General features: G+C 58.8%; 5 protein-coding genes across 16 annotated transcripts in view; 3 read left to right on the top strand and 2 right to left on the bottom strand.

Moving 5' to 3' along the window:
- SBNO2 (strawberry notch homolog 2) overlaps positions 1 to 4,143 on the top strand; it is a 56,497-nt gene extending 52,354 nt beyond the window's left edge. For 4 of the 5 annotated variants that reach the window (XM_090126201.1, XM_031604200.2, XM_090126202.1 and 1 more), the window contains 3 exons: positions 199 to 275; positions 424 to 614; positions 737 to 3,142. In XM_090126201.1, the coding sequence (XP_089982327.1) occupies positions 199 to 275; positions 424 to 614; positions 737 to 1,353 (885 nt within the window). In that variant the 3' untranslated portion in view covers positions 1,354 to 3,142. Of the gene's footprint in view, positions 1 to 198; positions 276 to 423; positions 615 to 736; positions 3,143 to 3,297 lie in introns of those variants that run through there. The other variant, XR_004168417.2, reaches the window with a different exon arrangement.
- A 78-nt stretch (positions 4,144 to 4,221) lies between these two features.
- On the bottom strand, positions 4,222 to 5,857 carry GPX4 (glutathione peroxidase 4). Of its 2 annotated transcripts, none has more exons than XM_090126216.1 (7): positions 5,752 to 5,857; positions 5,537 to 5,631; positions 5,253 to 5,397; positions 5,001 to 5,152; positions 4,890 to 4,914; positions 4,593 to 4,652; positions 4,222 to 4,510 (listed from the first exon to the last, which is right to left on the bottom strand). In XM_090126216.1, exons 1-7 carry the CDS (start codon positions 5,824 to 5,826, stop codon positions 4,454 to 4,456), a joined length of 609 nt encoding a protein of 202 aa, XP_089982342.1. In that variant the 5' UTR covers positions 5,827 to 5,857; the 3' UTR covers positions 4,222 to 4,453. The 2 variants fall into 2 exon arrangements, with proteins under 2 accessions (XP_089982342.1, XP_089982343.1); XM_090126217.1 differs by having other exon boundaries at positions 4,222 to 4,486.
- A 183-nt stretch (positions 5,858 to 6,040) lies between these two features.
- On the top strand, positions 6,041 to 9,004 carry POLR2E (RNA polymerase II, I and III subunit E). Its single transcript, XM_031604203.2, has 8 exons — positions 6,041 to 6,199; positions 6,276 to 6,450; positions 6,534 to 6,649; positions 7,564 to 7,644; positions 7,801 to 7,859; positions 8,030 to 8,108; positions 8,351 to 8,429; positions 8,712 to 9,004. The coding sequence occupies exons 1-7, from the start codon at positions 6,143 to 6,145 to the stop codon at positions 8,414 to 8,416; spliced, it is 633 nt and encodes a 210-aa protein (XP_031460063.1). The 5' UTR covers positions 6,041 to 6,142; the 3' UTR covers positions 8,417 to 8,429; positions 8,712 to 9,004.
- A 289-nt stretch (positions 9,005 to 9,293) lies between these two features.
- On the bottom strand, positions 9,294 to 22,509 carry ARHGAP45 (Rho GTPase activating protein 45). Of its 7 annotated transcripts, none has more exons than XM_090126206.1 (23): positions 21,297 to 22,509; positions 20,474 to 20,798; positions 19,338 to 19,481; positions 18,689 to 18,773; positions 18,509 to 18,581; positions 18,314 to 18,392; positions 17,943 to 18,080; positions 17,684 to 17,748; positions 17,478 to 17,588; positions 17,314 to 17,394; positions 16,064 to 16,243; positions 15,739 to 15,876; positions 15,390 to 15,580; positions 15,042 to 15,190; positions 14,861 to 14,932; positions 14,162 to 14,263; positions 13,501 to 13,664; positions 13,197 to 13,385; positions 12,754 to 12,891; positions 11,477 to 11,718; positions 11,149 to 11,374; positions 10,984 to 11,062; positions 9,294 to 10,824 (listed from the first exon to the last, which is right to left on the bottom strand). In XM_090126206.1, exons 1-23 carry the CDS (start codon positions 21,423 to 21,425, stop codon positions 10,559 to 10,561), a joined length of 3,366 nt encoding a protein of 1,121 aa, XP_089982332.1. In that variant the 5' UTR covers positions 21,426 to 22,509; the 3' UTR covers positions 9,294 to 10,558. The 7 variants fall into 7 exon arrangements, with proteins under 7 accessions (XP_089982332.1, XP_089982330.1, XP_089982331.1 ...); XM_090126204.1 differs by having other exon boundaries at positions 14,861 to 14,935; positions 21,297 to 22,508; XM_090126205.1 differs by having other exon boundaries at positions 10,984 to 11,059; positions 14,861 to 14,935; positions 21,297 to 22,508.
- Positions 22,510 to 22,924: 415 nt separating this feature from the next.
- CNN2 (calponin 2) lies at positions 22,925 to 27,229 on the top strand. The gene is made up of 7 exons (XM_031604202.2): positions 22,925 to 23,060; positions 25,270 to 25,391; positions 25,638 to 25,704; positions 25,803 to 25,940; positions 26,051 to 26,167; positions 26,296 to 26,442; positions 26,530 to 27,229. Exons 1-7 carry the CDS (start codon positions 22,998 to 23,000, stop codon positions 26,791 to 26,793), a joined length of 918 nt encoding a protein of 305 aa, XP_031460062.1. The 5' UTR covers positions 22,925 to 22,997; the 3' UTR covers positions 26,794 to 27,229.
- The last annotated feature ends 88 nt before the right edge of the window (positions 27,230 to 27,317 follow it).

Below are 27,317 nucleotides of genomic sequence, written 5' to 3'. Positions count from 1 at the left end.
AGAGGGACGAGCATCTTTGAGCAGGGCTGGCTGAAGGACATTCATGTGTAACCCCTTTATACCTTCTCATATCCCTGTTGTGCGTCAGGCAGAAGCAGTGGTAGCACCTGGGTGCCTCCCAGTCCTGGATTTCAGGTGTCAGCTATATGTCAGACAGTGGAAAATCCTGACCTCTGCCTGTAATTGCTTCCTTTTCAGGTGACACCTGATGAAGCCAAGGAACACTGGGAGAGCTGTTATCACTTCTCTTTGAAAAAGTGCAACCATGCTGTTTGGTAAGGGATGCACACCCCAAACCTGCCCAGCTCTCAGGGTGGGGGGCTAGCTGTCCTGTGCTCCCCAACAGTGCTGTTGGGGTCTGGGCTGTAGCAGTGAGAGTAACAATCTGCCATGCTGATTCAGGTCGTTTTCTCCCATTTGAAGGAACAGGAGCTGCAAACTGATCCAGGAGGGGAAGGAGTGTTTCCAGGGCATGCGCCTGCGTCACTACTACATGCTCTGTGGAGCCCTGCTGAGGGTGTGGAGCAGGATTGCCAGCATCATGGCAGACATCACTAACACCAGCTACCTGCAGATCGTCCGCCTCAAGACCAAGGAGAAGAAGAAACAAGTTGGTAGGTGAAATGTGGGGAAAGGAGCGGGAGCATGAATGGGCCCTGGTACTTCGGCCTCTGTCCCCGCAGCTCTCCCTCCCTTCCTGAAGTGCTCTGGGGACTGAGGCACGTTCCTCCCTTAGGGATAAAGATCCCCGAGAGCTGTGTTCGTAAGGTGCTGGAGGAGCTGAAGCAGATGGATGAGAACGTGAAGCGGAAGCACAACCGACTCCTCCAGGCACAAGAGCAGAGCCTGCAGTTCTCCCTCCCCCTGCACGTGCTGCAGCAGCCCCTGGACCTCACGCAGACAGCACCTGGGCTCTCCCTACCCCAGCACTCCCTGCGCCAGGACGAGATCCTGGACCTGACCTACAGCCCTCCCAGCGACAGCATTCCTGACATGATGAACCCAGAGCCCAGCGCTCTGTGCTTCCCCCCGGAGCCTGTGCTCCAGCCCCACCAGCAGCACGGATCTCCCTTTGGCTTCAGCCACCTTTCTGCCTTCAAGAGCCCAGACACCATCCTGGAGGGGAGCGTGCCTCTGAGCTCTTCGCTGCAAGAACATCAGCCCCTGCCTCACCCTGAGCCCTCACAGACTCTGCAGCAGCAGGAAGATTTTGTCCAACAGGATGGAAATATCAATTTCAGAGAGATCCTGGAGGACATGCTGAGGACGTTCAATGGGGGCCCTCAAGAGAACATACTCCCCCAGGAGCGCCAGAGTGTGATCCAGTTCAGTGGGCTTTTCCCAAACTTCTGAGAGCCTCTGGGTGCACCTGGTGATGCTCAGCCACTGCAAATCCATATCCTTTGGTGCAGAGATGAGGGCAAGGGAGCCCTGGCTTTTCTACTGGTTTGGACTGATCCATTTCTTTTTTTGAGGGAAGAAAAAAAAATTATAGTTCCTTAAAGCAAAGTTTATTTATATATAATATACAGTCAGGCATGTATAGATTTGTATATAACGTGCTTGGGGGTAGTTGAGTGCTGCCAAGTTCAGCTGATCTGGACTGATGGTCTCTGCTGTGTTCAAGTCCTGCTCACGGGTCAGTGCTGTGTGAGACCAAGGAGAGACACCCATCCCCTGCAGACTACTGAGTTTCCAAGCCAGGTTGTGCCTCTCCCAGCCCAGAGCACTGCAGCTGCAGCCCCTGAAGCTGCCTCAGCTTTGCAGCAGTTGCAGGAACTGACTGCACCAGCACCTAGTTAGCCAGGATCGTGGCAGAGCTGCTGAGTTTGTCACAGCTCAGCCATGCTGGGACCACGCAGGGATTGCCTGAAGCGTGGGGGCCACGAGTCCCATTGACCTCTCCTGAGCCTTGCAGGGCTGCTGCAGCTGGCCATGCTTTTCCCAAATTTTGCTGTCGTGTGCTTTTTGTCCTGGCCTTCTCCCCAGCCCTGTGCTGCAAGGCTTCTTGGCTGGGACAGGGATGGCCTGGCTGTGTCACCCAGCACTGCTCTCAGCCCCACAGAGAGGTCCCTGGCGAGCACAGGGATGTGCAGTATTGCTGCTCATGCTGCAAATCCAACCTCTGATACCAAAGAGCAAACGTCTGCTTTGCACTGCACTGCCCCAGATCCCCACCTGCCCCAGCAGCAAGGTGAGCAGCTGCCCCCCAGCACAGAGGGCACTGCTGCCAGCCCTGCTCCACACCTCACAACCTCGGCAGGTCCCGGGGGACTTAGCTTTTGTTCTCTCTGCTTAACCTGAGGAGCGTGGCAGGGAACTGGCGACGGTGCCCTGGGGCAGCTGCTCTGCATCCTCCCCTCTGCTTCTGTTCTCTGCCTTCAGTCACCTGGGTGTCCCTGAAAGCAGCACCGGGATGCTTTCAGGGGAAGGATGTGAGCTCCTCCCCAGCTGGCCCAGCTCTCAGCGAGGACCTGGAGGGGGGTTCCCCCCTGCCCAGAAGGTCAGTCTTGAGGGGCTGCAGCTTTTCATGAGCCCCTGAGCCCCTCCAGGCACAGAAGCCCCAGCTTTGGGAAGCGCCACGGGTCGCTGCCACCCCAGAGACTGAGGGCTGCCTGCCCTGGTGTGCTGAGAGCAGGGGCAGCCCATGGGCTCCCTGCTCCCTACCAGCCTCACTGTTTGCCCGTGTCCAAGGAACCCTCCTTACCTCACAGCCCACACCAAAGATGGGAGCTCCTGCGTGCCCCCAAGCTCCCAGCAGAGCAGGGCTCTCCTCTTTCCCTCCTATTTAAAGTATTTCTCGACTCACAACACTCACATTCACTCACTTGGCACTTGCTGAATTCTCAGCAACGAGGGAAAAGGATACCAAGAAAACCCATTTCAGAGAGACTCAAACTCAGGAATCACAACGAGGTATTCCCACCTGGGTGCCCTTTGCCCACCACTGTGCCACGTTACCAGAGTCCCACGTGGCAGCTTTGACACATGATGTTAAAATATATGCAATTATCCTTCCCCCATCTCTGGAAGACAGAGAGCACCTTCAAGGAAAACCCTTCCCTGCCCTGATCCTGTGTTTTTGTCAGGGTTAATAATATGTAACTATATCTTTTAACTAAATTATTATGCAGTTGTCCTACTGATTGTATGTATTTTTAAATGAGTCCCTCTTTTTCTTCCCTTACACCTTTTTGTTAGCACTTTTTAATCTGCTTGTCGTTTGCCTTTGTTTTTTCTATGTGTATTTATAATTAATTGAGATGTATATATGTAAAGAGATTTTTTTTTTTTTAGAACATGTGCCTTGGACTAATAATTCCTGAATTTTCTACTTGCCTCAGAAGGATCATTTTTCAATCTGCTCAGTAAAAAGAGAAAGGAGCCACACGTGAGGTCTCTGTAAGTCCCAGCTCTGTCTGTTCAGCCTTCCCCAGGCTCCCACCAAGCCTGGGATCAACATCCCACTGCCTGCTGGTGCTCCCCACACACCCCATGGCACTGGGCCACCCCTGGGAGGAGCGGGGCTGGGGGAGGATCCTACCCAGACTGTGGCCTCCGAGTCAGAGGCCAACATCTGTTTGTTTTTTTCCCCAGCTTTGCTGCAGAAAACACAGATAAAGGCACTCTTGTTCATTCAGATGACTCCATCCAGAGCTGCTTTGCAGGCACAGCTCTGCCCCATGCACTGCTCCTTAACCCAGACTTGGACAGCCAGCCCTGCTGTGCTCCCAGCTTCACCCTTACCCCACATTGGGGGCAGGGCTGAGCCCTGCAGCCCCAGCTCAGCTCCACGTGCTGTGTCACCACGCTGTGTTTCACCACAGCACTGTTTGGAGTGGTTGCACAGTGGCTGCCTCAGGCTGCATCTTGCACCACTGAACAGGGAGTGCTGGGAGCACTGGGTGCTGCTGTGCACTGCAGCTCCTCCAGCCAGGGAATCTAATTGAGGCAGACCCTTTGTTGTTGTGCAGCACAACACACAGGGTGGAGGGTCAGTTCTCCCTCCTGGGATGTGCAGACGTGCTCCTCTACTTCAGCTTTTCCTCAGGGCAGCAGCTGACCCGGGATTTGGTGGAATTTCCCTATCAGCACTAATGAGGATTATCCCTACTGGCTCTCTGAAAGCTCCCAGCTGCCCCACTGAACCCTGGTTCCCCCCCCCAAGGCGCAGGGGAGCGGTGCATCAGCTCCATCCCCATCCACACACACAGATACCACTCATTTCCAGTGGATTTATTGCAAGTAGACAGTAGACACTACATTATGGCTACGGGAAAGGGCTGCCCAGCAGAACCCCCAGGCCCTGGGACGCCTTCTTCCAGCAGGTGCACGCCAAATCTTCGGGTCTGCCTCACCAGCAAGCTGGCTTCAAGGCAGACCGTCATGGTGCTGGAGGATGGAGCCCATGGGGAGCAGGGAACAGTGCTGGGCAGCAGCTCGGCACGCAGCTCTACAGGTAGGCAGGCAGATCCTTCTCGATCACCTTCGAGACGAAGGGGAGCATCACCTTGAGAGCACCACTGCCCTGAGCACACACCAAGAGCCCTCAGCTGGGGCTGGGGGTCAGGCAGAGCGAGGGCAGCACTTACGTAAGGATCCTCCATTGGGCTGTACCTCTTCACCACTTGGCCCTCGCGGTTGATAAGAAACTGGGGGAGTGAAGCAGGAGTCAAATGAGCGAGTCCAGCTGCAGCATGGGAACGGCTGAGCAGCACAGGGCTCTGCTCCGGGGCTGGGACTGCCCTATAGCAGAGCTGTGCCCTGCACAGCTGCTCCCCCTCAGCCCGTTCCCATCCCACACCCCAGTACCAGCACAGCACCCAGATGCCGGGGGTTCTCCCCCCCAAATCTCAAAGCTGAAGGTCTGACCCACACACAGCCCCTACCTTAGTGAAGTTCCACTTGATGGCACTGAGAGAGAGAAAAACCGAGGTTGAAAGGGGCAGAACTGCGCTGCAGCACCGCCCCCCATTGCCCCCTCCCCACCCAGCACTCACTTCCCCAGCGTGCCCCGGCCCTTGGGCTGCTCCTTCATCCACTTCCACAGCGGGTGAGCGCCGTCCCCATTGACCTCAATCTTGCTGAACATATCGAACTTCACCCCGTAGCCCTCCGCAAAGGCTTTGATCTGCGCCTCGTCCCCGGGCTCCTACGGGGGGACGGACAGACGGTGGGGGGGACGGACGGTGGGGTTCACACCGCGCTGGGGGCTCCCCGCACAGCCCCCCCCCAGCTCCGCGGTGCCCCACCTGCTTCCCGAATTGGTTGCAGGGAAAAGCCAGGATGCGTAAACCCTTCTCAGCGTATCGAGCGTGCAGATCGACGAGCTGAGTGTAGTTCACCGCGGTCTTGCCTCATTTGGACGCCACGTTGGTGACGATGCAGACGAAGCCCCTGCGGGGATGGGGGTGGGCGAAGCGGGGGGGGGGGGGGAGGGGGAGTGTCTGTTTGTCTGCGTGTCTGTGTGTCCGTGCAGCCGCATCGAGCACTGAGCCGCGGCACAGCGCTGCCCGCCCCGCACCGCCCCGCACACCTGTACCGCTCCAAGGCCACGTCGTGCCCGTCGATGTCCCTCGCGTGGAAGTCGTACATGGAGGTGGCCGAGCGCCATTCGTCCGCCTGCGCGCACTGCGGGGTCAGCGGTCAAATCACCACGCGGTCCCGGTCGCTTCCATCCCGCAGTCCGACCCGGCCCATCGCAGCCCTCCCCCGGCCCGGCCCGGCCCGGCCCGCCTCCCCCGCGCTCACCATCCTCCGCTCCGCGCTCCGCACCGCCGCCGCCCCGCACAGCAGCGCCCGTCCGCAGCGCCAACCCCAACCCATCCCGCCACCGCCCGGCCCCTCGACCAATCGGCGGCTCGGACGCGCGGAGGCACCGCCCTCCCGCTGTAACGCCTCTAATCACTGCGCGAAGCGATAGGCTCCCTCGGCTGACAGACGGGAGAGTTGTCCAATCAAATTGGCGAAGCGGCCGCAGAATCCGCGTGGGGGCGGGGACGGCGTCCTTGCGCCATTCCTCCCTCCGCTCCCCGCCTACAGCTCCCGGCATTCCGTGCGGCGAAGGACCCCGCGCGGGGCAGCCCCGCCTGCTCCTCGGGACCGGCATTGCGGCGGGCAGCCCGGGGTCCTGCGGGGCATCATGGACGACGAGGAGGAGACGTACCGGCTGTGGAAGATCCGCAAAACCATCATGCAGGTGCGGGGCGGCGCGGGGCGGCGCGGTGCGGCCCGGTCTCAGCCCTCCTCCCCTCATGCGGTGCTTTTTCCCCCAGCTGTGCCACGACCGCGGCTACCTGGTGACGCAGGACGAGCTGGATCAGACGCTGGAGGAATTCAAGGCCCAATTCGGGGACAAACCCAGCGAGGGCCGCCCGCGCCGCACCGACCTGACGGTGCTGGTGGCTCACAACGACGATCCGACCGACCAGATGTTCGTTTTTTTTCCTGGTGAGTTGTAGGGACCGGGTTGGGACCCGCAGTTACCGCTTGATCGCTGGGTTCGGCCTCACCCGGCGCTGTTTCTCATGCAGAGGAGCCCAAAGTCGGCATCAAAACCATCAAGATGTACTGCCAGCGCATGCAGGAGGAGAACATCACGCGTGCGCTGATCGTGGTGCAGCAGGGAATGACGCCCTCGGCCAAGCAGGTGCGGTGCAATGCGGCCCCGGGGCTGTTTGAACCCCTGCTTCCATAAACACGGAGTTTTTGTGCAGAGAGAACCTCTTACTAAAGGTTCTGTGCCTTAAATGCTGGGTTTGCTCAGCGTTCGGTGCGTGGAATCAGAGCGACCAGATGAGGTTTAACAAAAGCAAGTGTGGAGTCTTGCATCTGGGGAGGAATAATTGCACGCACTGGTGCAGGTTGGGGGATGAGGTGCTGCAGAGGAGCTCTGCAGGCAGGGACCTGGGTGTCCTGGTGGACGATGGGTCGGCCGTGAGCCAGCACTGTGCCCTTGTTGGCCAGAAAGGCCAATGGCATTCTGGGGTGAATGGAAAAGAGCGTGGCCAGCAGGTCGAGGGAGCTGATCCTCATCTTCTACTCTGCCCTGGTAAGGCCTCACCTGGAGTACTGTGTCCAGTTCTGGGTTCCCCAGTACAAAAAGGACTGGGATCTCTTGGAAAGAGTCCAGCGGAGAGCCACAAAGATGGTGAAGGGCCTGGAGCATCTCCCCTATGGAGAAAGGCTGAGTGAGCTGGGTCTGTTCAGCCTTGAGAGAAGAAGTCTGAGAGTGGACCTGATCCAGGTCTATAAATATCTGAGGTGTGGGGGGCAGGGCGACGAGGCCAGACTGTTTTCAGCAGTGTGTGGAGACAGGACAAGGGGAAACGGCCAGAAACTGCAGCATAGGAAGTTCTGCACAAGAGCTTCTTTATGGTGAGGTTGTCTGGAACAGTCAGGAGGCACAGATCTGTTTGCTGTCTGCCTGTGTGACCATCAGTGTGAGCACAAACACCGTGCTGCCCCTCCTGGTGCTGCTGCTCACTTTGGGGCAGTGCTGAGCAGTCACATTGAGGCTGTCTCAGAGCAGTGCTGCAGCATATTGTGCTTCTTCCTTCCCAGTCCCTGGTCGATATGGCTCCCAAATACATTCTGGAGCAGTTTCTGCAGCAGGAGCTCCTGATCAACATCACTGAACATGAGGTGAGCAGTGCAGGGCGTCCCTTTCATCCCCACCCTGTGCTGGGTGGCACTGCTGGAGCTTTATTCCTTACCACAAATGGCTCATCTTGCAGCTGTGGAGAGGTGGTTGCTTTCTCTGTTTGTCTTATCTTGTGATCTCTCTCCTGCTGCTTACAGCTGGTCCCAGAGCACGTTGTCATGACAAAAGAAGAAGTAACCGAGCTGCTGGCCAGATAGTATCCTTTGTTTGGTCCTTCCCTTCCTGACAGGGTGTGATGAGTGCTTGCCTTGGGTCAAAAATGAACACCTCAGACTGTAGGAGCATATGATGTTCTGTTGGCTGTGCCCTGCCTTGGGACAAACAGAATCCTGGGTTCTGGCAGAGCTCCTCCTTGACTCCACGCAGTAAGCTGAGGGAGAACCAACTCCCCAGGATCCAGGCTGGGGATCCCGTGGCCAGATACTTTGGGATAAAGAGAGGCCAGGTAAGAGAAAACAGCCTGATAACAAACAGCAGGGCCCTGCAGGCAGGGTAGCTGTAGCAGCACAGTATTTCAGAGATTGGCGATGGGAAAGGTTTTCCTCTTTTTTAGTTTCTTTATTTCCTAAATGTTATGGATTAGGTAGTGTGCAAACCAGCAGATAGCCTTGGGGCCAGGCTTGGCTGCCTGCTGAACCAGCTGGCAACACCAACCATCCCCCAGTGTTCCTTCTGCTGGCCTTCCAGGTGGTGAAGATCATAAGACCGAGCGAGACTGCGGGCCGCTACATCACCTACAGGCTGGTGCAGTGATCAGAGCTCTCAGGTAATGTGTGAAATCCCCATCTTTGGGCAGTGCTTTAAGCTTATGCTGTGGCTTTCCAGAGGTGACTTGAAGTGAGTTGGTTCTGGGAAAGGATTCCCTCCAAATGGTGTAAATGATTTGTGTAGGGAACTGTGTGGGATGGATCAGAGCAAGGCTGTACTGGTCTGGTGCCTCAGTACCATTGCTGAAGGCACATCTCTCAGTTCAGGGCAGCAGTGAGGATTTGCCTTGAGAGGGATCTGCTGAGGGAGCCATGAACTCATCCTGAGTTCTTTCTTCCAGATGTGAAACTGTTCTGTGACATCTGATCTTCCCACCCACCGACAGCTCACAGCTCTCTGAGCTGTCTGTGTTTGATGGCTGAGGAAGTTCTCTGTCCCTGCTGCCTCTCTGCAGTTCTTTGGCCCAGTTCCTCATTTTCCAGCACGGATTTTGCTGCAAATCCTTCTGCTTCATTAAGGAATGCCATGAAAGCACCTTGAAGCAACTGAATTACACAGGGAAGAAATGAGTGGAAAGAGGCTTTTGCTACCCTGTTCTGTGAGATCTTATTTTTAATAAAGGTTTGTACTCTTGCTGTTTTTCACTGTTTCTGCTTTTCTCAGCCCTTTCCTGTATCAGAGCTGTATGGCCATGAGCAATTCTGTATGTGCCATTCCCTGTGGGATTTGTTGCTGCTCGAGTTCTGTGGTTCAGCCTTACCTCACTGTTCTACCTCTGACCCTCGTTCTGAGACCCTGCTTATCAGATATTGCAGAGGGTTTTTAGTTTACTTCTTAGAAGTACTTGAAGTGCTTCCTTACAGTGCTTGGAACCCATGGGCACATGAGTGTGGAAGGCACTGATCTCCAGGACAGACAGCAGTTAGAACACAGGGATTTTATTCTTTCTGGAAGCACAACAGTCTGAACGCAGCAAAACACGCAGCTTCATACAGCAGCACAGGCATTGTCACAAAAGAACATTTTTCCTTTCTCCATGCTGACTTTATATACAAATAGAAGGGCGCTCGGTACCATGTGAAGCTCAAGCATTGCTTTTGTCCCTTCCTTCACTCTCATTCACCATCATCCATCCTCGCACGCACTCGTGGTACCGCTGCAGTAGCAGTTCTGGTAGCAACAGGTGGCACTCAGCTTCGTTTTCCTGCTACCATGAGAATGATGTGCTGGAAGGATCCAGTGGCGTCGTGGCGAAGAGCTCTGGAGCAGATGTGCCCCCAGGTATCTGGAGCTCTCCTTTGGCTCAGTTGCAAACCAGTTGGCTGTAAATGGAACTTTGGTTTCGTGTACCTTTTTATCTCTTGTGTTGAGATGCTTTTCTGATTTGTCTGAGAGCTGTGGCCGTTAGCAGCCCGCTCTTCCTGGTGGAGATGATCCTCCAAAGGGATCCCACCTCCTCTCCATCACCTCATCCTCCATTAATGAGCTCTGTTAACCCTTCCAGTTCAGTGCATCTCCAGCTGGGATGCCGCTCTGCTCGGCTTCCTTGGCTGGAAAGCAGTCCCAGCTCTCCCTTTGCTGCCTGGTCTGCATGGATGCCCTCCCTGCCTGCAGCAGAGGACTGAGACAGGAGGAGGTGGCACAAGAGGTGAGGGAGTACCCAGCATTTCACTGAGGAATGGTCTGAGTATTAGAGAACAGCTTCGGATACGTGCAGTTTCTTTGGACCTATTGGGCTCCTGGCCTCTGAAGGCAGTGGGGAGCAGTGTGGATATGAGCAGAGTGGTGGAAGGAAAGCAGCTTTCAGCTCTTTCTAAGCTCTTTTTTTTTTTTTTTTTTCTATGCTTCAGTGCAGAAAAGTTTCATAACTTTAAAAACCATTTTGGTCCTCTTTAACCCTTCGAGTTCCGTTGCCAGCAGAGGTAGTGGGTTTGCATTGAAGGGTTACCTTATACAAAACAAAACAAAAAGCCAAAAAGCTCACGGTGGAGGGGGCTGCTAGCTTGGTTCAGGCATCCTGCATCTCCCCCCGCTGCCCTCACAGCATAGATTTTGGAGATCAAACACACATCCAAAAAACCCTGAGACCGTGCAACGCGGGGAGGGCCGAACATCAAAATGCCCGTCGTTGTACACAAGCAGCAACTCGAGCTTCATCAGCTGAGCCATCACTGCCTGGGGCTGCTCTCACTGCTGAGCTGCAGCGGTGGCAATGCTCTCAGGCTCCTCTTCGGGGTCGCTGTGCTCTCCTGCAGTGCAGCGCAGCGCAGAGCCCTCGGTGTCCGACTGCCCGGTGCTGCACGTGCGGCTGCGCTGCCCCTCGCTGCCCTCCTCGTAGAACGGAGCTTCATCCGTGCTCGTTTCACTCTCCTGTTTTCTCAGCTGCCCGCTGCCCCCCGGCTCCCCACCGTCCTCCAGTTCTGAGTCAGAATCCACCGACCTCTCGCTGGGATCTGTGGGTCCGTATGAAGGTGTGAAGTTGCCGCTGCGCTGCCTCACCCCCGAGCCCCTCACAGCGATGAGGAGGTTGGCTGTCCCCAAGGCTTGGGGCAGCAGTGAGAACCCAGAGCCCTCCTTGCAGCCCTTCGCACCGCCCCAGACCCCTCACTCACCCCCAAAAGCTCCCACGTTGTACCCCAGGTCGCCCTTCCCCGGGGGCTGTGGGCACGGAGCGGCCGTGGGCTCGTCCTGCTGGAGGGATCCATGTGAGGGGGGAGCACATAAGGCCAACCTAATGCCCCCCCCCCCCCTTGCTGCTCCCTCCCCACAGCCCATACCGGGGTGAATTCACTGTCGTCAGCAGTCAGCGTGCTGTCCTTGTCCTCAAAGACGGTGGGGTAGAAGATGATGAGCGCCTCGATGACGCGTGCCTGGTGGGGGTAATCCACCAGCGAGGACAGAGAGATGGTGGCATCCGTGGGTCGTGGCCGCAGCAACGTCGGCCCGAAGACGATGCCCAGATTGCTGGAGGTCATCTTGTTGTCCTGCTCCACCTCCACGATCCTGAATGAGGAGATCCATGAGAGCAGGCGGCGGCTGCGCCCCTTTCCCATCCCACCGCGGGGACAGAAGTGACAGCCCCTCAGCCCGGACCGCCCTCCTCACCTCCTCAGGTGCTCCAGGAGGTACTGCAGCGTGGCTCTGTTTTCCCACGGGAGTTCCTTCAGCAGCTCCTTCAGTTTCAGCACCAGGTTCACCACCACTCGGTCGGTGTCGGCTCCTTTGTCCACCAGCTCCGGACCCCCTTTCCCACTCCTCCCTTTGGCTTCAGTGCCTCCCTGCAGGCTCTCCTTGGCTGCTCCCATCAGCGCGTTGTACATCCGGAACGGCACGATGGGTTCGGGCAGCTGCGGGGAGAACAGTGCGAGATAAACCCTTCAGGTCTCCAGATGGAGAATGCGCTTTTTCCCTTCAGCAAAAGAAAAAAAGACCAAACAAACAAACAAACAAACAAACAACCCAGCCTGCGGTGTGTGCGCGCTTTCCCTATAGATAAGAGCTCGTTAAATAGGACGGTGCTAATTGCTCCCCGGGAGGAGGAGGAGGTGAGAAGAAATCAGCGCAGCCTGCAGCGCCGGGGCCGTCAGGAGGAGCGTTTTGCTTTGTAGTTTGCATAAAGCAACCTGAGTGCATTCATGCAGCTCCTGGCAGTTCTGCAGCGCCTTCCCCAGATGCCTGCTGGGGATGGATTGCTTTGCAGCAGAGCAGAACTCCTGCACAGGGACTTTAAACCGATTGCTCTGCAGTGCGCTGAGCCCGGATCGCAGCACGGGGCCGATCTCTTCCTCTCTTTGCTCTCTGCTCTCCCGATCCAGGAGCTCACAGCCCCTTTTTTGCTGTGTGGGGACGTGGGGAGAAGCCTCCTCTGCCTCCAGCACAAAGGGTTAAGCCGTGAGGCTGCAGACAGAAGCTGCTTCCTCTCCTCCTGCCCCGTTTGAGGATGTGGGTCGGGGTTTGCGTTTCGGTGCAGGACTGAGCTGATGGCAGAGACGGTGCTGCAGGCTGGGAGAAGCGAGCTGCAGGCTGACCTTTACGGCCACTTCCCTTTTTCCTGCCGCTTCCCCAGCTGCAAAGGGGAGGGACGGTGCAGCGCTTGGCGTTGCGTTGCCGTGGGCAGGGACGTTGCTGCTGCAGCTGATGCTGTGCGAGGGCTCGCTGGAGGCAGACACGTAGAGCTGCCCTGAGATGTGCAGTGAGATTGCAGCTGGAGGAGAGCCCTTCCTGCACACACCTCCATCATCGGGCCAGCCTGGATAGGAGGGGCTCTGACCCACCAGCAGGCAGCTGTCAGCCCAGTTTGCAGCAGGATTTCCCCCTCCAGACACAAATTGCTGGGATCACCGGGAATCACTTCTACCCTCACCCCCCCCCTCCTCCCCAACCTGTCTCAGGTAGAGCTTCAGCACGTTGCTGATGTCGTGTGGGGATGCCTGGGAAAGCTCCACCAGCTCCTTCCCGTTCTCAAAGGCCTGGCAGAGTTTCTCCACGCGGGTCTTCACACCGTTCACCCTGTAGATGCCCTGCCAAGGGGAGAAAACCAAAGCTGAACGTTTCTCTTTGGGTTTGCACGAGCTCTCGGCTCCCATCCATTCCTCCAAGGGTGGAAATCCCTCTCAGGAGGTTTGGAGGAGCTGTTGCAGCTCAGACATCGCTGCTGTTCCCCTTTTGTAGGGAAGAGAGGGAGTGCAGGACGTGTCAGTTTGTTTTGTTTTGGGACCTCGTGGCTCCTATCTCAGAACCTGAGGGCTGTGCTGGGTTCTCACAGCAGGACAGAGCCCGTCTGGAGGGCAAGCAGCTGGAGCAGAGGGGAGGGCAGAGGGCTCACCTTGGTTTTCAGCGCCCGCTTCTCAATCTCAGAGATGCACTTCTTGACGATGAAGGGGATGCCATCAGCGCTGCCCTGAGACGCCTTCAGGAAGTCCTGCCCAAAAAGCTGCAGCTTCCCCTGGAGCTTTTTGTGCCCACATTGGATGGCCAAGGTCTCCAAGCACTTCTTGTGGCACGCCAGGTAGCACTGGGAGACAAGGAAAGGCTCGGAGGTGGGAGGCAGCGGGGCTGGGAAGGCACACGTGGCAGCGCTGTGCAGAGCTGTGGGCACCTCCCCAATCCTCCCACATCCCAAGCATTACCTCCTCACATTCTGCCCCCTGGAAATACACGTAGCTGTTACATTCCCTGCATTTGGAGGGGGTCCGCAGCTTCCTCAGCCGGTGGGTCTGGGCTGCCCTGGACAAACCCACGTTCCGGAAGGGTCCCGTGGGTGCTGCCATCTCTGGGGTGATCCCATTGATGCCTATAGGAAGGGCACAAAGGGACACGTCAGCATTCTGTCTCCTTAGAGGTCAGGCAGAGTGAGGCTCGAGCAGAAGGATCGCTGTCATGTGGGGCCCTGGAATGCCAGCACATGGGACACACGGACACATGGGACACACGGACACGTGGGACATGCAGACACCTGAGCCACGTGGGGTCACGCTGACACATGGGACACGTAAACATAAGGGATGCACAGACACACAGGACACGCTGGGACATACGGACACATGGGACTGGGGACACACGGACACACAGGACATGTGGACACATGGGACATGCTGCCACGCATGGCGTTGGGCCACATTCCAGCTAACCAAGGGCTGTTGCCACTGCTTTGCACAGGGTCCGTCCCTGCCTAGTGGGAATGGTGTTGTGCTCCCCATGGACTCGTTGGTGTTTCAGCTCTCCTCCCAGCAGAAGGGGGGGACAGCAGAGACCCCACACAGCACAGCACATCTCCACTCCATCACATACTCTGCTCAAAGGATGCAGCGTTCTCATCCTTCTCTCCCAGCTCCTCGCTGGAGGACATGGTGCCATTGGATGACAAGCGTTGCAGTTTGTGGCTGAACTCTCCTGCCAAAGCAAAGCTTGGTTTGAGAGCTGGGAGGGGTGGTGGTGGGGAAGGGGGAGCGGATTCTGGGGGCTTGTGGCTGTCCCTGCAGCAAGGAGTGGAGGTGGAGCAGGACAACAAGATGAACTTTGGAAGAGAAAGGTTGGAAGTGAAGAGAGATGAAACAGAAGGGTTTCTGTGCTCTCTGGGTTCCTGCAGCTGGGGAGAGGGATTGCTAGAGGAAACAAGGGCTGCGGGAGCTGCACCTTCCCATGGGTGCAGCACAGGTTCAGTGGTCCCCATCCCATCCCATCCCATCCCATCCCATCCCATCCCATCCCATCCCATCCCATCCCATCCCATCCCAATAGGTTGGGATCAGCAGTTGCCTGTGGTGGAGTCTTAATTCTTAGGGAAAGCTAAAAGGAAAAGGAAAAGAAAGGGAAGGGGGAGGGAGGGGAGGGAAGGAAAAGATATAAAGAAAAAGGAAAAGGTAAAAAGGAAAAGATAAAAAGGAAAAATGAAAGAAAAAAGACAGTGCTGCTGCTGCCTGGCAGTGAGGTGCTGCCTTCAGGTGGGTTCTACCAGAAGGTGAAGGACAGCCCAGGTTCTGCACCCACCTGTGCTGGAATCCAGGCTGCTGTCAGCTTCGGAGGTGGTCGGCCAGGATTTGTGCACCTGGTGTCCCCTCCCTGCTGTGGGAAGGAGGGCTGGCCATTTGGGGCTGTCCCCGTGCTCAGGGATGCCACACAGAGCAGCTCTGATACCAGAAGCATTTGCTCAGGGCTGGGCTTTTCTCACCTCTGCGCTCTGCCAGCGTCCCACCCTGGGTCTCTCTGGGTCCATCTGTGCTGCTCCCATCCCTGGGCAGCCCAGCCCCATCAGAGCCACCACTCGTGGAGAAGTCGCTGGCGTTGAAGCTGCCCTTCCGTGTGCGGGTGAAGGGGGACCTGGTGATGGGGAGGGAGGAGAAGGGCCGTGTCCAAGGGGATGTAGGGATGCTAGAAAATCCACTCCAAAAGTAGCTGCTATCCACCAGAGCTGAGATGGAAGCCCTCCGCTCCCGCACCAAGCAGCCTCTGTCTGCAGGAACCCTCCCTGCAGCTGAGGTTGGTGCAGAGGAGCAGTGATTTCCCCCTCCTCTCCTACCAGGCGTTGTGGGACACGTAGGGCTCGAAGTCGTACTGCGTGTCGGGTTCATCCCCTCGCTGCAGCTGCTTGACATGGGAGGCGTATTGCTGCCCGGGGTCGTACAGCTTGCTGCTCTCACACAGAGTTTGGAAATAAACGGGCAGCGGCGCTGTCTGCATGTGCATGATCTGATAGAAGGCGATGGTGGCCTAAAAACAACGGGGAGAAAGTCAGGGCAGGAGTTAGGGGGAGGAGAATCCACTGCCAGGTGGAGAATTAGGAGTGCTGAGTGGGGCTGGGGATGCAGCCCTTGGCTCTGTGGAGCCCTCTGGACCCCCTCCCAGCCCTCCCAGCACTCCCAACTCACCAGTTTGATGACCTGGTCGCTCTGTTTGATCAGCTCGTGGATCTGTCTCAGGGAGTTCACCTTGGTGTCCTCCAGCTCCTGCTTCTGCGTGTTGGCATCTGCCACGAGGGTCCGGTAGGTGGCCATGGCCTCTTCTGCCTGAGGGGTGGGAGAGGGGAGATGGAAGCTGCTCAGAGGTGTGGAATGGGATGGGAGCTGCCTCCCTGTGCTGGAGCTGCTCTGTGTGTGAGGTCAGGGTGAGCTTTCAGCCCCTGTGCTTCTGCCTCGTGCGCCAAGGAGCAAAAAGAGCCCCGCAAAGCCGTGCCTGGAGCTGCTGGGCACCCACCTTGTTCTTGGCCTCCTCTTCCAGCCGCCTCTTCTTGTCCAGGGTTTTGGTGGTGACGTTGCTGGCGGTGCTCTGCTGCTCCTCCTCTGCTCTCACTGCCATATATTTGGCCTTTTCGTGCTCCTCGCTGCGCTGCATGTACACCTGCTTGGCCTTCCGCAGGTTCACCTCTGCGTCTTGCTGCCAAAGGAGGAGAACCAGGGTGAGGGCTGAGCCCTGCGAGGGTCACCCTGCACAAAGCTGCAAGGATGGGTGGATGGGTGGGATGGGTGAATGGGTGGATGGATGTGTGGGTGGATGGATGGATGGATGGATGGATGGATGGATGGATGGATGGATGGATGGATGGATGGGTGGATGGATGGATGGGTGGATGGGTGAATGGATGGGTGGATGGATGGATGGATGGATGGATGGATGGATGGATGGATGGATGGATGGATGGATGGGTGAATGGATGGGTGGATGGATGGGTGAATGGGTGGATGGATGGATGAGTGGATGGATGGGTGGGTGGGTGGATGGATGGGTGGATGGGTGAATGGATGGGTGGATGGATGGATGGATGGATGGATGGATGGATGGATGGGTGAATGGGTGGATGGATGGATGGGTGAATGGATGGGTGGATGGATGGGTGAATGGGTGGATGGATGGATGAGTGGATGGATGGGTGGGTGGGTGGATGGATGGGTGGATGGGTGAATGGATGGGTGGATGTATGGATGGATGGATGGATGGATGGATGGATGGGTGAATGGGTGGATGGATGGATGGGTGGATGGGTGAATGGATGGGTGGATGGATGGATGGGTGAATGGGTGGGTGAATGGGTGGATGGATGGATGGGTGGATGGGTGAATGGATGGGTGAATGGGTGGGTGAATGGGTGGATGGATGGATGGGTGAATGGATGGATGGGTGGATGGATGGATGGATGGGTAGATGGATGAATGGATGGATGGATAGATGGATAGATGGGTGGATGGCTGGATGGGTGAATGGATGGATGGATGGATGGATGGATGGGTGGATGGGTGGGTGGATGGATAGACAGATGGGTGGATGAATGGATGGGTGAATAGATGGATGGGTGGATGGATGGATGAGTGGATGGATGGATGGATGGATGAGTGGATGGATGAATGGATAGATGGATAGATGGGTGGATGGATAGATGGGTGGATGGACAGATGGACAGATGGATGGGTGGATGGATGGATGGATGGGTGGATGCCTCCATGCCTCACCAGCTTCCGCTGTGCGCGGTGCCACTGCTCCTTGATCTCCTTCCTTCTCTTCTCGTGCTCCAGGCGCCTCACAGTCAGTGGCTGCAGGAGCAAATGGTGCAGCTGGCAAAGCACAGCCCTGCACGGAGCCCTGGCAGGAGCTGCACCGTGCACTGCATGCTCACCTGCAGGAAGGTCTGATGCTGCAGCGTGGTGACGGTCTGCAGGACCGACGTGCCGTATTCCATGTCCTGCTCCAGTGCCAGCAGGTAGATGGACAGGAAGGGCATGCTGGTCTGAGGAACAAAAGCAGCACTCTGAGGCTCAACACGAGGCTGATGCTGTCAGCTCCAGGACGTCTCGGAGCTGGGGAGCTCCAGCCTGGCTTTACCTCCTGCGTGAAGGTTTGCTTGCAGCTGTTTGCCATCTTCTGGAGCCCTTTGGCAAACTCCATTTCTGGAAGAGAAAGGTTGGAAGTGAAGAGAGACAAAACAGAAGGGTTTCTATGCTTGTTGGGTTCCTTCTTAGATGCAAGTCAAGAACTTCAGGAATCTCCCACTTCCAGATCCAACAGCTCCGGCTCCTTCACCCCATGCAGTGCTCTCAGGACCATCCCCCACCCCAGGGCCATTCCCCCCCACACGTCTCACCCAGCGCTGTCCTTTTCTCCAGGTACCCGATGAGGTCTTTCATGTACTTGGAGATGTTCTTGGCATACTGCAGGGCAGCATCCACACCTCCCTCACAGCGCTGCAGCATCACATCCACCTCCTCAGCCGCCGGACGGACTGTGATGTGGGGACAGAGGAGAAGGGAAGTGATCCCAAACCGTGCTGCTGCTGATTGCTGGGCTGGTCCCAGGACCCCCAGAATAGCCAGGAAGACCCCAATGCCCACAGCAGCAGCTCTGCCATCTCCTCTCAGCTGTGCCCCCAGGGGCAGCTCAGCCCAGGATGATGTCCTGGTGGTGATGGCAGAGCCCATTTCTGTTGTCTGACCACCCCAATGGCTGCTTGCTCACCTGTGTCATAGCTCTCCATGCCCGAGAGCACACCATCCCCTCCAGGCCCAGGAATCCCCCCATAGAGGCTCTCCATAGACTTTGGGAAATCGGAAAAGGAAGGAATGCGTCAGAAAAACGGGAGTGGTCAGAGGGGACCCCTGTGCTCAGGGTTAGGGCTGAGACCCCAGCAGACCCCCAGCAGGCAGCACACACCTGATTCTGATCGCTGGGTGGGATGGAGAGGATGGTGCTGCTGTCCACCTCCCCCATGAGGAACTCAGAGACGCTGTGACAAGAGGAACACAGTCAGCCAGAGGAGGAGCAGCGGTGACAAAGCAGAGCCACCTCCCAGCACCCCATCCGCATCCAGGGACGGCGGTGCAAAACCCTTACGTGCTGCTGAAGGACACCGCGATGGTTTCCACAGCTTTCTCAAACTCCCTCTTGTCTGTCTCGTTGTTGGATTCATAATGGAAGCCTGCAGGTGGGGGAGAAGGAGGAGCCCCATCACCACTGTGCGCCCTCCAACCCACAGCACGGACCATCTCACGCACATCCTGAGCACTGGGGTCAGGGGCACGAGGAGGTCAGGACAACAGAGGAACACAGTTCTGCCATGCTGGCAGCTCGGTGAGGACCCAGATCCTCATCATCACTCCATCCCAGGGCCCCCATATGGGGTTGGCCCCATGGCAGAGCACTGCCAGCACCGAGGTTTCCTGTCCCCGTGTGGTTACAGCTCGGTGTCCAGGAAGCGGTGACGCAGTGTTGTGCTGTGCCTGCGGTTACCACAGCCCTCCCACCCCCCACCCTCCCCATCACAGCTGTAACTGCTCTGCCCCGGGTGGGACCAGAGCCTACAGACCCCACTCACAAACATGGGGATGTAGAACCAGAGCAGGGGGGTGGAATAGGGCTGGGGTTTGGATGTCAGCGCCTTCATTCTGTGCGCCAACCATTGGCAGCCCTGCTCCAGGCAGCCCCAAAATGAGCTTCCCAGCACGGGGTGGGAATGGGACGGAGCTCCCCGCCCTGGGCTCACCCTTCACTTTGGATATGAGGGTCCCTGCTGCTGTCAGTGTCTCCAGAGTGTTGAGCAGTGGGTATTTGTTGATCACCTGGCGCAGCACCCGCAGAGTTTCGCCCAGACACTCGTGAGCCTGCGGCCGCTGGGACTCCTTGGGGTCTGCAGGAGAAAGGGCAGCACTTCACCCCTGTATGCACCCCATCCCTGGTACTGTGCTCACCCCTGCCATGGTGCAGACACGCCTTGGAGGCATTTTTTCCTCGGTAGTAAATTTTTCCTTTGAAAGCGGTTTGGGAATTTCCTTCCCATTTCCTCCCCTCCTCCCTGCTGGTCACACGATCCTGCCCCATCCATTGGCTTGGCTGTGTCCCGTGGGGTCCAGCATCATGTCACAGCCCCTACCCAGTGCCCAGGGCCAGGGGAAGCAATGTATGAGCTCAGGGCAGGGTGCTGGCTGCCCCTTCAGGCAGTGCTCAGCATCCCTCAGGGATGCACTGAGAACAGCAGCCTGGCCCCCAGCTCCAGGTAGGGAAGGACTTTGCTCTCTCTCTCCTTTCCCACACCATGTTCCCCACATCTGGGCACGGCTGTTTTCCACTGTGAGTGAGGATGCGTCAACATGTTTGCTGAAAACAGGGCACCATGTGATCCCAGCAGCCCCACCTCACCGTGGGGAGCAACCATAGTGGCTGCTTTCTGCAACCCCGCAGACCACAGCCTCACAGCCCTGCAACCCCACAGCCCCTCTCCTGCTTCGAGCATCATCCCCATCCCAAAGGGGATGAGGGCCAGGGGCCGGGGGTGTGCTGGTGCCCCATGGGGTCCGGGGCCACTACCAGGCAGCTGGCACTGCTATGCTGTAAACAGGAAAGCGGGCGGATGAAAATAGCTCGCAGGCAGGAAGCAGTGTTATCCTGGCTCTGAGCTCCCAGCAGCCACCCACCACCCTCAGCCCCTGGGCCCCCAGCTCTGCACAGCCCCCAGGGCAGGGACCCCCAGCCATCAGACCAGGCACAGGGCTGGAGCCTTCATCCCTGGAGCCCCACAGCCCTGTGCCACGGGTTAGCAGGCGATGCCGTGGGGGTCCTGTGGTCCCCCAGTCCCCACTCCCCCACCGTGGCCACTTGGGGGGCACCCAGCCCAGCACTCACCATCACGCAGCACCACATCCCGCAGGTTCTCCAGGGCATCCGCGAACCGCGCCACGTCAGTCAGCAGCTGGGAGATGTCCTCCACATCGATGAAAAGACCCTCCCCACCCTCCATGGGGCTGTAGGATGTAGGGGTCTTGTGACCCTTAGGGACAGCCCTGGGGTTGGCAGCAGTGAGAGGGAAGCCGGCGGCGCTGGCATGGCGGCTGAGGCTGGTGGGGCGTTTCAGGGTGCCCACAGCGCTGGGACTGCTGCTGAGTTTGGAGCTGGTGGGGGGCAGCTCCCCAGAACTGGGAGCTTCCAGGCAGTCCTTGCGGGACAGATCCTGTAGGAGCACAGCACAGTGTGAGTGTCACCCTGGGGATGGTGTTGCCCGAGGATGGTGGGTTTCATTGACAGCAGGATCTGACCCTGCACATCCCTTCCTCTTTTTCTGCCTGGCCAAGTCCAGCATGTCCTCAACACTGTGGGGTTGGGGATGCCCCCCGGGGCCAGCAATTGCAAGCAATACAGAATTGTTGCAGACACACAGAGATTTCTAGGGGTGAAATCACCCCAAGGGAGAGGCCGACAGCACCTCCCAAGCCCCCGTGCCCCAAAGCCATCACTGATGGGGTTGGGTCCCGCACCCCTCCATCCCCACACAGCCTCAGCTGTGCACCACGAGTGTGCTGGGACCATTTGGCAGCAATGGGGCAAACACTGCAGCACCTTCCTCCAATCCTGCCCTGGAACACGAGGCCACGCAGATGGCAGCACCCAGAGCAGAGCTGATGAGGGCACTGCAGATCCCACGGGCTGCTCCCTCCCACCATCCCCGTACCGTCAGCCGCACGGAGGGCGAGCGGGGCAGCGAATCCAGGGAGAGCTTTGGAGAGTTGACCGTCCCCGTCCTGCGGCGCCCGGCAGCGTAGGGGCTGTAGCTGTTCCGCCCCGCCGCCCGGCCGAGCATCCCAGCGCCTGCAGGCTGCGCCCACCCATAGACCCCTCAGCCGGGGAGAACCGTGGGGAAGAGGTGGGGATGAGGATGGGGATGGGTGACCCTGCGAGGAGCTGCGGGCGGGCTGAGGCCGGTGGCCCCGTCCCGTGGGTTGGGGAGCAGCGCAGGCGCGGGGCGGGCTGAGGAACCCCGTCTGCTGGCCGCCCCACAGAGGAGAAGCGCTTCCTCTTACACTCCGGGTCACCGATGAGTAAATAAACCCATAACAGAGCCGTGGTGTGGGGCTGGCCAAGCCTCACTTCCCCTGCTCCTGCCCCTGAGCAGTCAGGGTCTCTCGGTCCCTCCACCACCTCTCCATGTTCTGCTGCAGCCCCAGCCCTGCGTGCCGGATCCTTCGGCTGTTGCTGCATCCCCTTCATCTGGAGCAAAGTCCCCCCGGCCCCGTCGGTGGAGTCCTTCCTCATTTCCTTCCTCCTCGCATCCCTCCTGCCATCCCATCCTTCCCTCCCCACCGCACTTACCGGCAAAGTCTGCGGGATGGGGCTCCCTGCGCGGCTCTTCTTGGAGATGGAGGGGGTCTTCATCAACTCACGCTTCTTCCGGGAGAACATGGTTATAGGGCGGCCCTGGGGGGACCCCGGGCTGCCAGCAGCGCTCCTCTACCCCTCCGGCAGCATTCGCTGGGGCCAACTGTCAGCGCAGCGCATGTGACACCGCCTTATTTCCTCATTGGGTTCGCAGGCAAAGCTGAAACAGGAAAAGCTAAATGTGCGGCGAGGGCACGAGGCCGGGAGGAAGGGGTCTTCGGCCGCCCCCCCGGTGCTGTGCGGCTCTCAGCGTGCGGGTGCCGGGGATTCGTCGTGGAGTTTTGCGGCCCAGGGAGGACGGATTCCCCGGGATTGGGGCTGTGGGGCCGTCAGGTCCTTCTGTTAACCGATGGATGCGCAGTGCGGGGGTTGCGGGGCCTCCAGCACTCGGTTCAGCCCAGCCCGGCTCTGCTCTCCCCTCGGGTCCCCGCCCACACCTGCGGTCCCCCCCAGGACCCCACCCACAGCACAACGCAGCCGTGCAGCCCTCGGTCACCCTCCGCAAAGCGAGCAGAGGGTCGGGGAGCGGGGAGATGCGGGATGGGGATGCGGGGAGACGGCCGGACCGGGGGGGGGGTCGGACAACGGGGGGGGCGGGGCGGGGGCGTGCGGATGGGTGTGCAAGCGGGAGCGCGTGGCCGCGCGTATCCCGGTTGTGAGCATCACTACGCGCACGTGTTCGGGGCTTGCACACGCGTGTGCGTGTCCGTAGTGCCCCACACCCGTGGGGGTGTCCCCGTGTCGGGCCGTGCCCACGCGTGCTCTGGGCGGCTCCGCTTCCAACCCCCGTCCCGAGAGATCCCGGAGCCCCCCGCGTGTCCGTGTCGGGGTGCGCGGGTCCGGAGCGGCTCCTGCCCTTATTTGGGCATTTCGGGCCCGTCCAATCAGCGCGGGGGGGCCGGGCCCGACCCCCCCCCCCCTCCTCCCGCCCCGCCGGGTCCCGCCCGGTCTCTCCCGGTCCCGCCGTCGATCCCCGCTCCGCCGCCGCCGCCGCGCCATGAGCAGCTCGCAGTTCAACAAGGGCCCATCCTACGGCCTCTCTGCGGAAGTCAAGAACCGGGTGAGACGCGCTGGGGGCGGGGGGGTGTCGGGGTCAACGGGGGTTTGCGAGCAGAGAAATGCCGGGGGTCTTCCGAGGGTCTCGATGCCATCCGGAGGATGCAGAGCCGGGTCCAGGGGCGCGGGTTGTGCCGGGGCCGCGATCCGGTTGTGAGGCGCTCTGACTCTGATCCGTGGGACCCCGGGGGTCTGGGAGGGGTCCCCGGGCACCGGCCGCCCCCACTCTTGCCCCGGTCCCGTTCTCTGCGGGGTGAGTGGGGCGATGGCCCCGGCTCCGTGCAGCTCTGCTCCCGAGCTCTCTGTTCTCCGGTCACTTTGCATCCCTCGGGAGGCGGCCCCGACCCAATGATGTCCCTCTTGGTGGACCCCAGGGCTCGGACTTGGCCCTGATGTCAGGCTGGAAGGGCACAGTGGAACCCGGTTACTCTGCTGGGGCTGTTTGCACCCCAAGAAGATGCAGGGTGCTGCCCGGAGGGCTGCCCTTCCCACCCTTAGAGCAGGGCTGGGTCCCCCTGGCTGGATCCACAACCCAGGCTGTGCCCTATACCTGCTCTGGGAATGAAGCTCAGCCATGGGGGGGCGCAACGGCCACCTCCCCTTCCTTGTGCACCACTGCTCCCCGTGCAGCACAGGGATGGGATCAACGGCTGGATGTCCAACCCAGGACACAGGCAGGATGCGGGATGCGCACACAGCTCGAGCTGGGCTCTCCCTCCCCGGCCTCACAGGATTTGGGTTTCGTCACTGCATGAGGACGGGCCTCTGCTTGTACCCAGTGGGTGGACACGTGCCGGGGCCTCGCTGCTGCCTGCTCCCAGGTGCTTTAGCTTGGTTCAGCAAGAGCTGAGCCAGTCTGACGGCCCCGCTGCTCAGGCTGCAGGCTGACATCACTGCTGAGAACCCGTCGGACCTGCAGCACTGTCCTGTGATGGGGTCTGTTCGTGGGCTGCTCCTGCTGCAGGACGGCCCTCTGCTCCTCTGCTTCATCCTCCGAGCAGGGGGAGGGGGAGGGGGAGAGGAATCAAGAGGAATCAGTGCTGTGGCATAGGTCAGCTGTGTGTGGGGGGATCCCACCAGCACCCACGTGATGGCACAAGTGTGACCGTGGTGGCCGATTCACCCTCGTATTCTGGTCAGCTCCAGCTTCCTCTTTGAGACTGGGCTGTGAGGCCATTGCTCTTGGGAATAGCTCTCTCATGGGGCAGCATGCATCTATCCTGGGGTGTTCTTCTGAACCCTCTGAGGTTCTGGGAGGTGAACACCCCCCCAGCTGTTTTCTGTGCAAGAAAGCGCATCGCCAGGGCTACTAAGAGGGAAACTGAGGCACGGAGACTGCAGAGAGCTGTGCTCCCCCTCGGTTCTGTCTGTGCAAGGCTCCGTAGAGGTGTCTGATGGAGCCTGGGGACCCTGCAGTGCAGGCACAGTGCTGAGCATCCCTCCCACAGGGAACAGCTGAGCCCCGTGGAGTCCCTGGGCTCTTGGCTGTGCTGTGTCCGTGCAGCGATGGCTCTCGGGGCTCTCAGCCTCTCCTTGCGACAGCTTTCCCTGCTCCAACCCAGGCTGAGATCTGCTGTCCCCGCGGTCGGGCCGAGGCGATGCCGTTCCCGGACGGCTGCTCTGCATCTGGGAGGAGGCGGCCGCATTCCTGGCATAGCCGCGGTGGCCGAGGAATCCGCGGCGGCGTGAAGGGCCCGGCGGGAGGGATGAGCGCGGCTGGGGTCGGTGCTGGGTCCTGTGGGCGGAGGTGAGAAACAGCCGTGCCAGCAGCTCGTCCTCTTCCTTTTTGACAGTTTGCAGAGTCTCGGGGTCACCGCGTGTGAGACTGCGGGCTGTGCTGGATGTGGCCGTGCTGATGACAGCATTGAGCCGCGCGGGGCTGGGACAGCTCCTGTGCGCAGAGCAGCAGCCGGCGGTGCAGGAGATGCTCGGTGGCTTTGTTCTCCACCGTCTCCCTCCATCCTCGGGCACACCGTAGGGCCCTGCTGCAGCTCATGTTCTCCTTCCTCCCCTCAGCAGTCTCTGTACCGCTGAATCTGGGCTTCCTGTGCACCAGGAAATTGCAACTGATCACATATCCTGGGGCTGTCCAAACCCCGCCTCACGCTGTGCTGTGCAATGTGACCAGCCTTGTGCTGGGGAGCAATCCCCACGGGGTTTGGGGTGCACACAAGGCCGTGTCTGACCACCCCACATCCCCCCCCTCCCCTCAGCTCGCCCAGAAATACGACCCACAGAAGGAGGCAGAGCTGCGGACGTGGATCGAAAGCGTCACCGGGCGGCAGATCGGGGCCGACTTCCAGAAGGGGTTGAAGGATGGGGTCATCCTCTGCGAGTGAGTCCCACGGCACCCATGGGAAGGTGTCAGCATGGCCTCCAGGCACTGCATGGTTTGGGAGACCCAGCTATGGGGAGCCCTCGGGGTAATAGAGGGAAGGGGGCTCTGGGATCCCCGGTGCTGTGGGGCTGCGTCACTCCCAGCTGGGAGGAGCGGGTCCATAGACCCCCAAGTGATGTCAGCATCCTCCTGGGGAGGGGCGACCCTCGTACCCACAAACTCACCACCACCACCTCCCCCCAGGCTGATGAACAAACTGCAGCCCAACTCGGTGAGGAAGATCAACCGCTCGGCACTGAACTGGCACCAGGTGGGTGCAAGCAGCCCCCAAGCTTTCCATGCTCCCACCGTAACCTGGCTGTCCTGTGCCCCCTCCCCACAACCTGACTGCTCCGTGCCTCTCCTCAGCTCGAGAACCTCTCCAACTTCATCAAGGCCATGGCCAGCTACGGCATGAACCCCGTGGACCTCTTTGAAGCCAACGACCTCTTTGAGAGTGGGAACCTGACACAGGTGCAGGTGTCACTGCTGGCACTGGCGGGCATGGTGAGAGCATGGGGAGGGATGGGAGCAGCTCCATGGGATGGATGAGCAGCGGTCTGTGCCCAGCAGCTCCCCAAATCTGAGATTCCTCATTCCTCACCACCTTTCCTAAGGCCAAGACCAAGGGGCTGCAGAGTGGTGTGGACATTGGTGTGAAATACTCCGAGCGGCAGCAACGGAACTTCGATGAGGCCAAGATGAAAGCTGGGCAGTGCGTGATCGGGCTGCAGGTGGGCTGCTGCCAACCCTCAGTGCCCCACATCACAGCTGGGGGGTTCCTCTGCCATCTCCTGGAGGAGGATGGGGATGGTGGGGGGGATGGGGCAGTGCTTGCTTCTCACCACTCTCTGTTGCCCAGATGGGCACCAATAAGTGTGCCAGCCAATCAGGCATGACTGCCTACGGCACCAGGAGGCACCTCTACGACCCCAAGAACCAGATCCTGCCACCCATGGACCACTCCACCATCAGCCTGCAGATGGGCACCAATAAATGTGCCAGCCAGGTGAGCTGGGTGGGGACAAGGCTGAGGGATGATGGCATTGTGGGGAGCACCGTGCTGAGCCCCACTCAATCCCTCCCTTCCTTCCAGGTGGGCATGACAGCACCCGGCACCCGACGGCACATCTACGATGCCAAGATGGGGCTGGAGAAATGTGACAACTCCTCCATGTCACTGCAGATGGGATCCAACCAGGGTGCCAACCAGAGCGGGCAGGTCTTCGGCCTGGGTCGCCAGATCTATGATCCCAAATACTGCCCACAAGGCACCCCAGGGGATGCAGCCAATGCCGCTGGTGAGCTGGGCACCGACCCCCCCGGGTACCACTATTACCACCAGGAGGAAAGCTGCTGAGCAGGGCTGTCCCCATCCAGTCCCCTTTGCAGCCACATTCCAGCCTCAATTCATCATTCCTTCACTTTATTTTATTTTTTAATTATGTTGAAAGGAATCTGTTTTTTTCTGGGAAGGGACTGGCCATGCTGTAGCCCTGCAGCTTTGCCCACTCTTTGTCCTGTGCTGGAAGGGTCCGAGGCTGTGGGCATCCCATGCTTTCTCCTATGATTCCCTAAAAGCAAAGCTGGAAGTGCTGTTTTTTGGAGAACTCTTGGGACCAAAGTTTCAGATTCCATCTCAGCCGGGTGCCCCCGCATTGCGGGGTGATGCTGTGTGAGGTGGGGGCAGCCTCAGGCCGGGGGCTTCTTTCAACCACGTGGGGTTTTTAATACAGATGCTCTTATATTGAAAGCTTTTTTTTTAAAAAAAAAAAAAACATAAAAATAAAGAAAAAAAGCAAAGAAAAAACAAAAAGAATCCACCTTTCCTTTAAAAAAACAACTTGAACAGGAAGCGCTCTCTGCTGCACTCTCCTGGGCATC

This window comes from Phasianus colchicus, chromosome 28 (assembly GCF_987193195.1).
Source record: "Phasianus colchicus chromosome 28, bPhaCol1.hap1.1, whole genome shotgun sequence".
Classification (NCBI taxonomy): Eukaryota; Metazoa; Chordata; class Aves; order Galliformes; family Phasianidae; genus Phasianus; species Phasianus colchicus.
The sequence above is the reverse complement of the archived record's forward strand: the minus strand, read 5'-3'. Positions and strand labels throughout refer to the sequence as shown.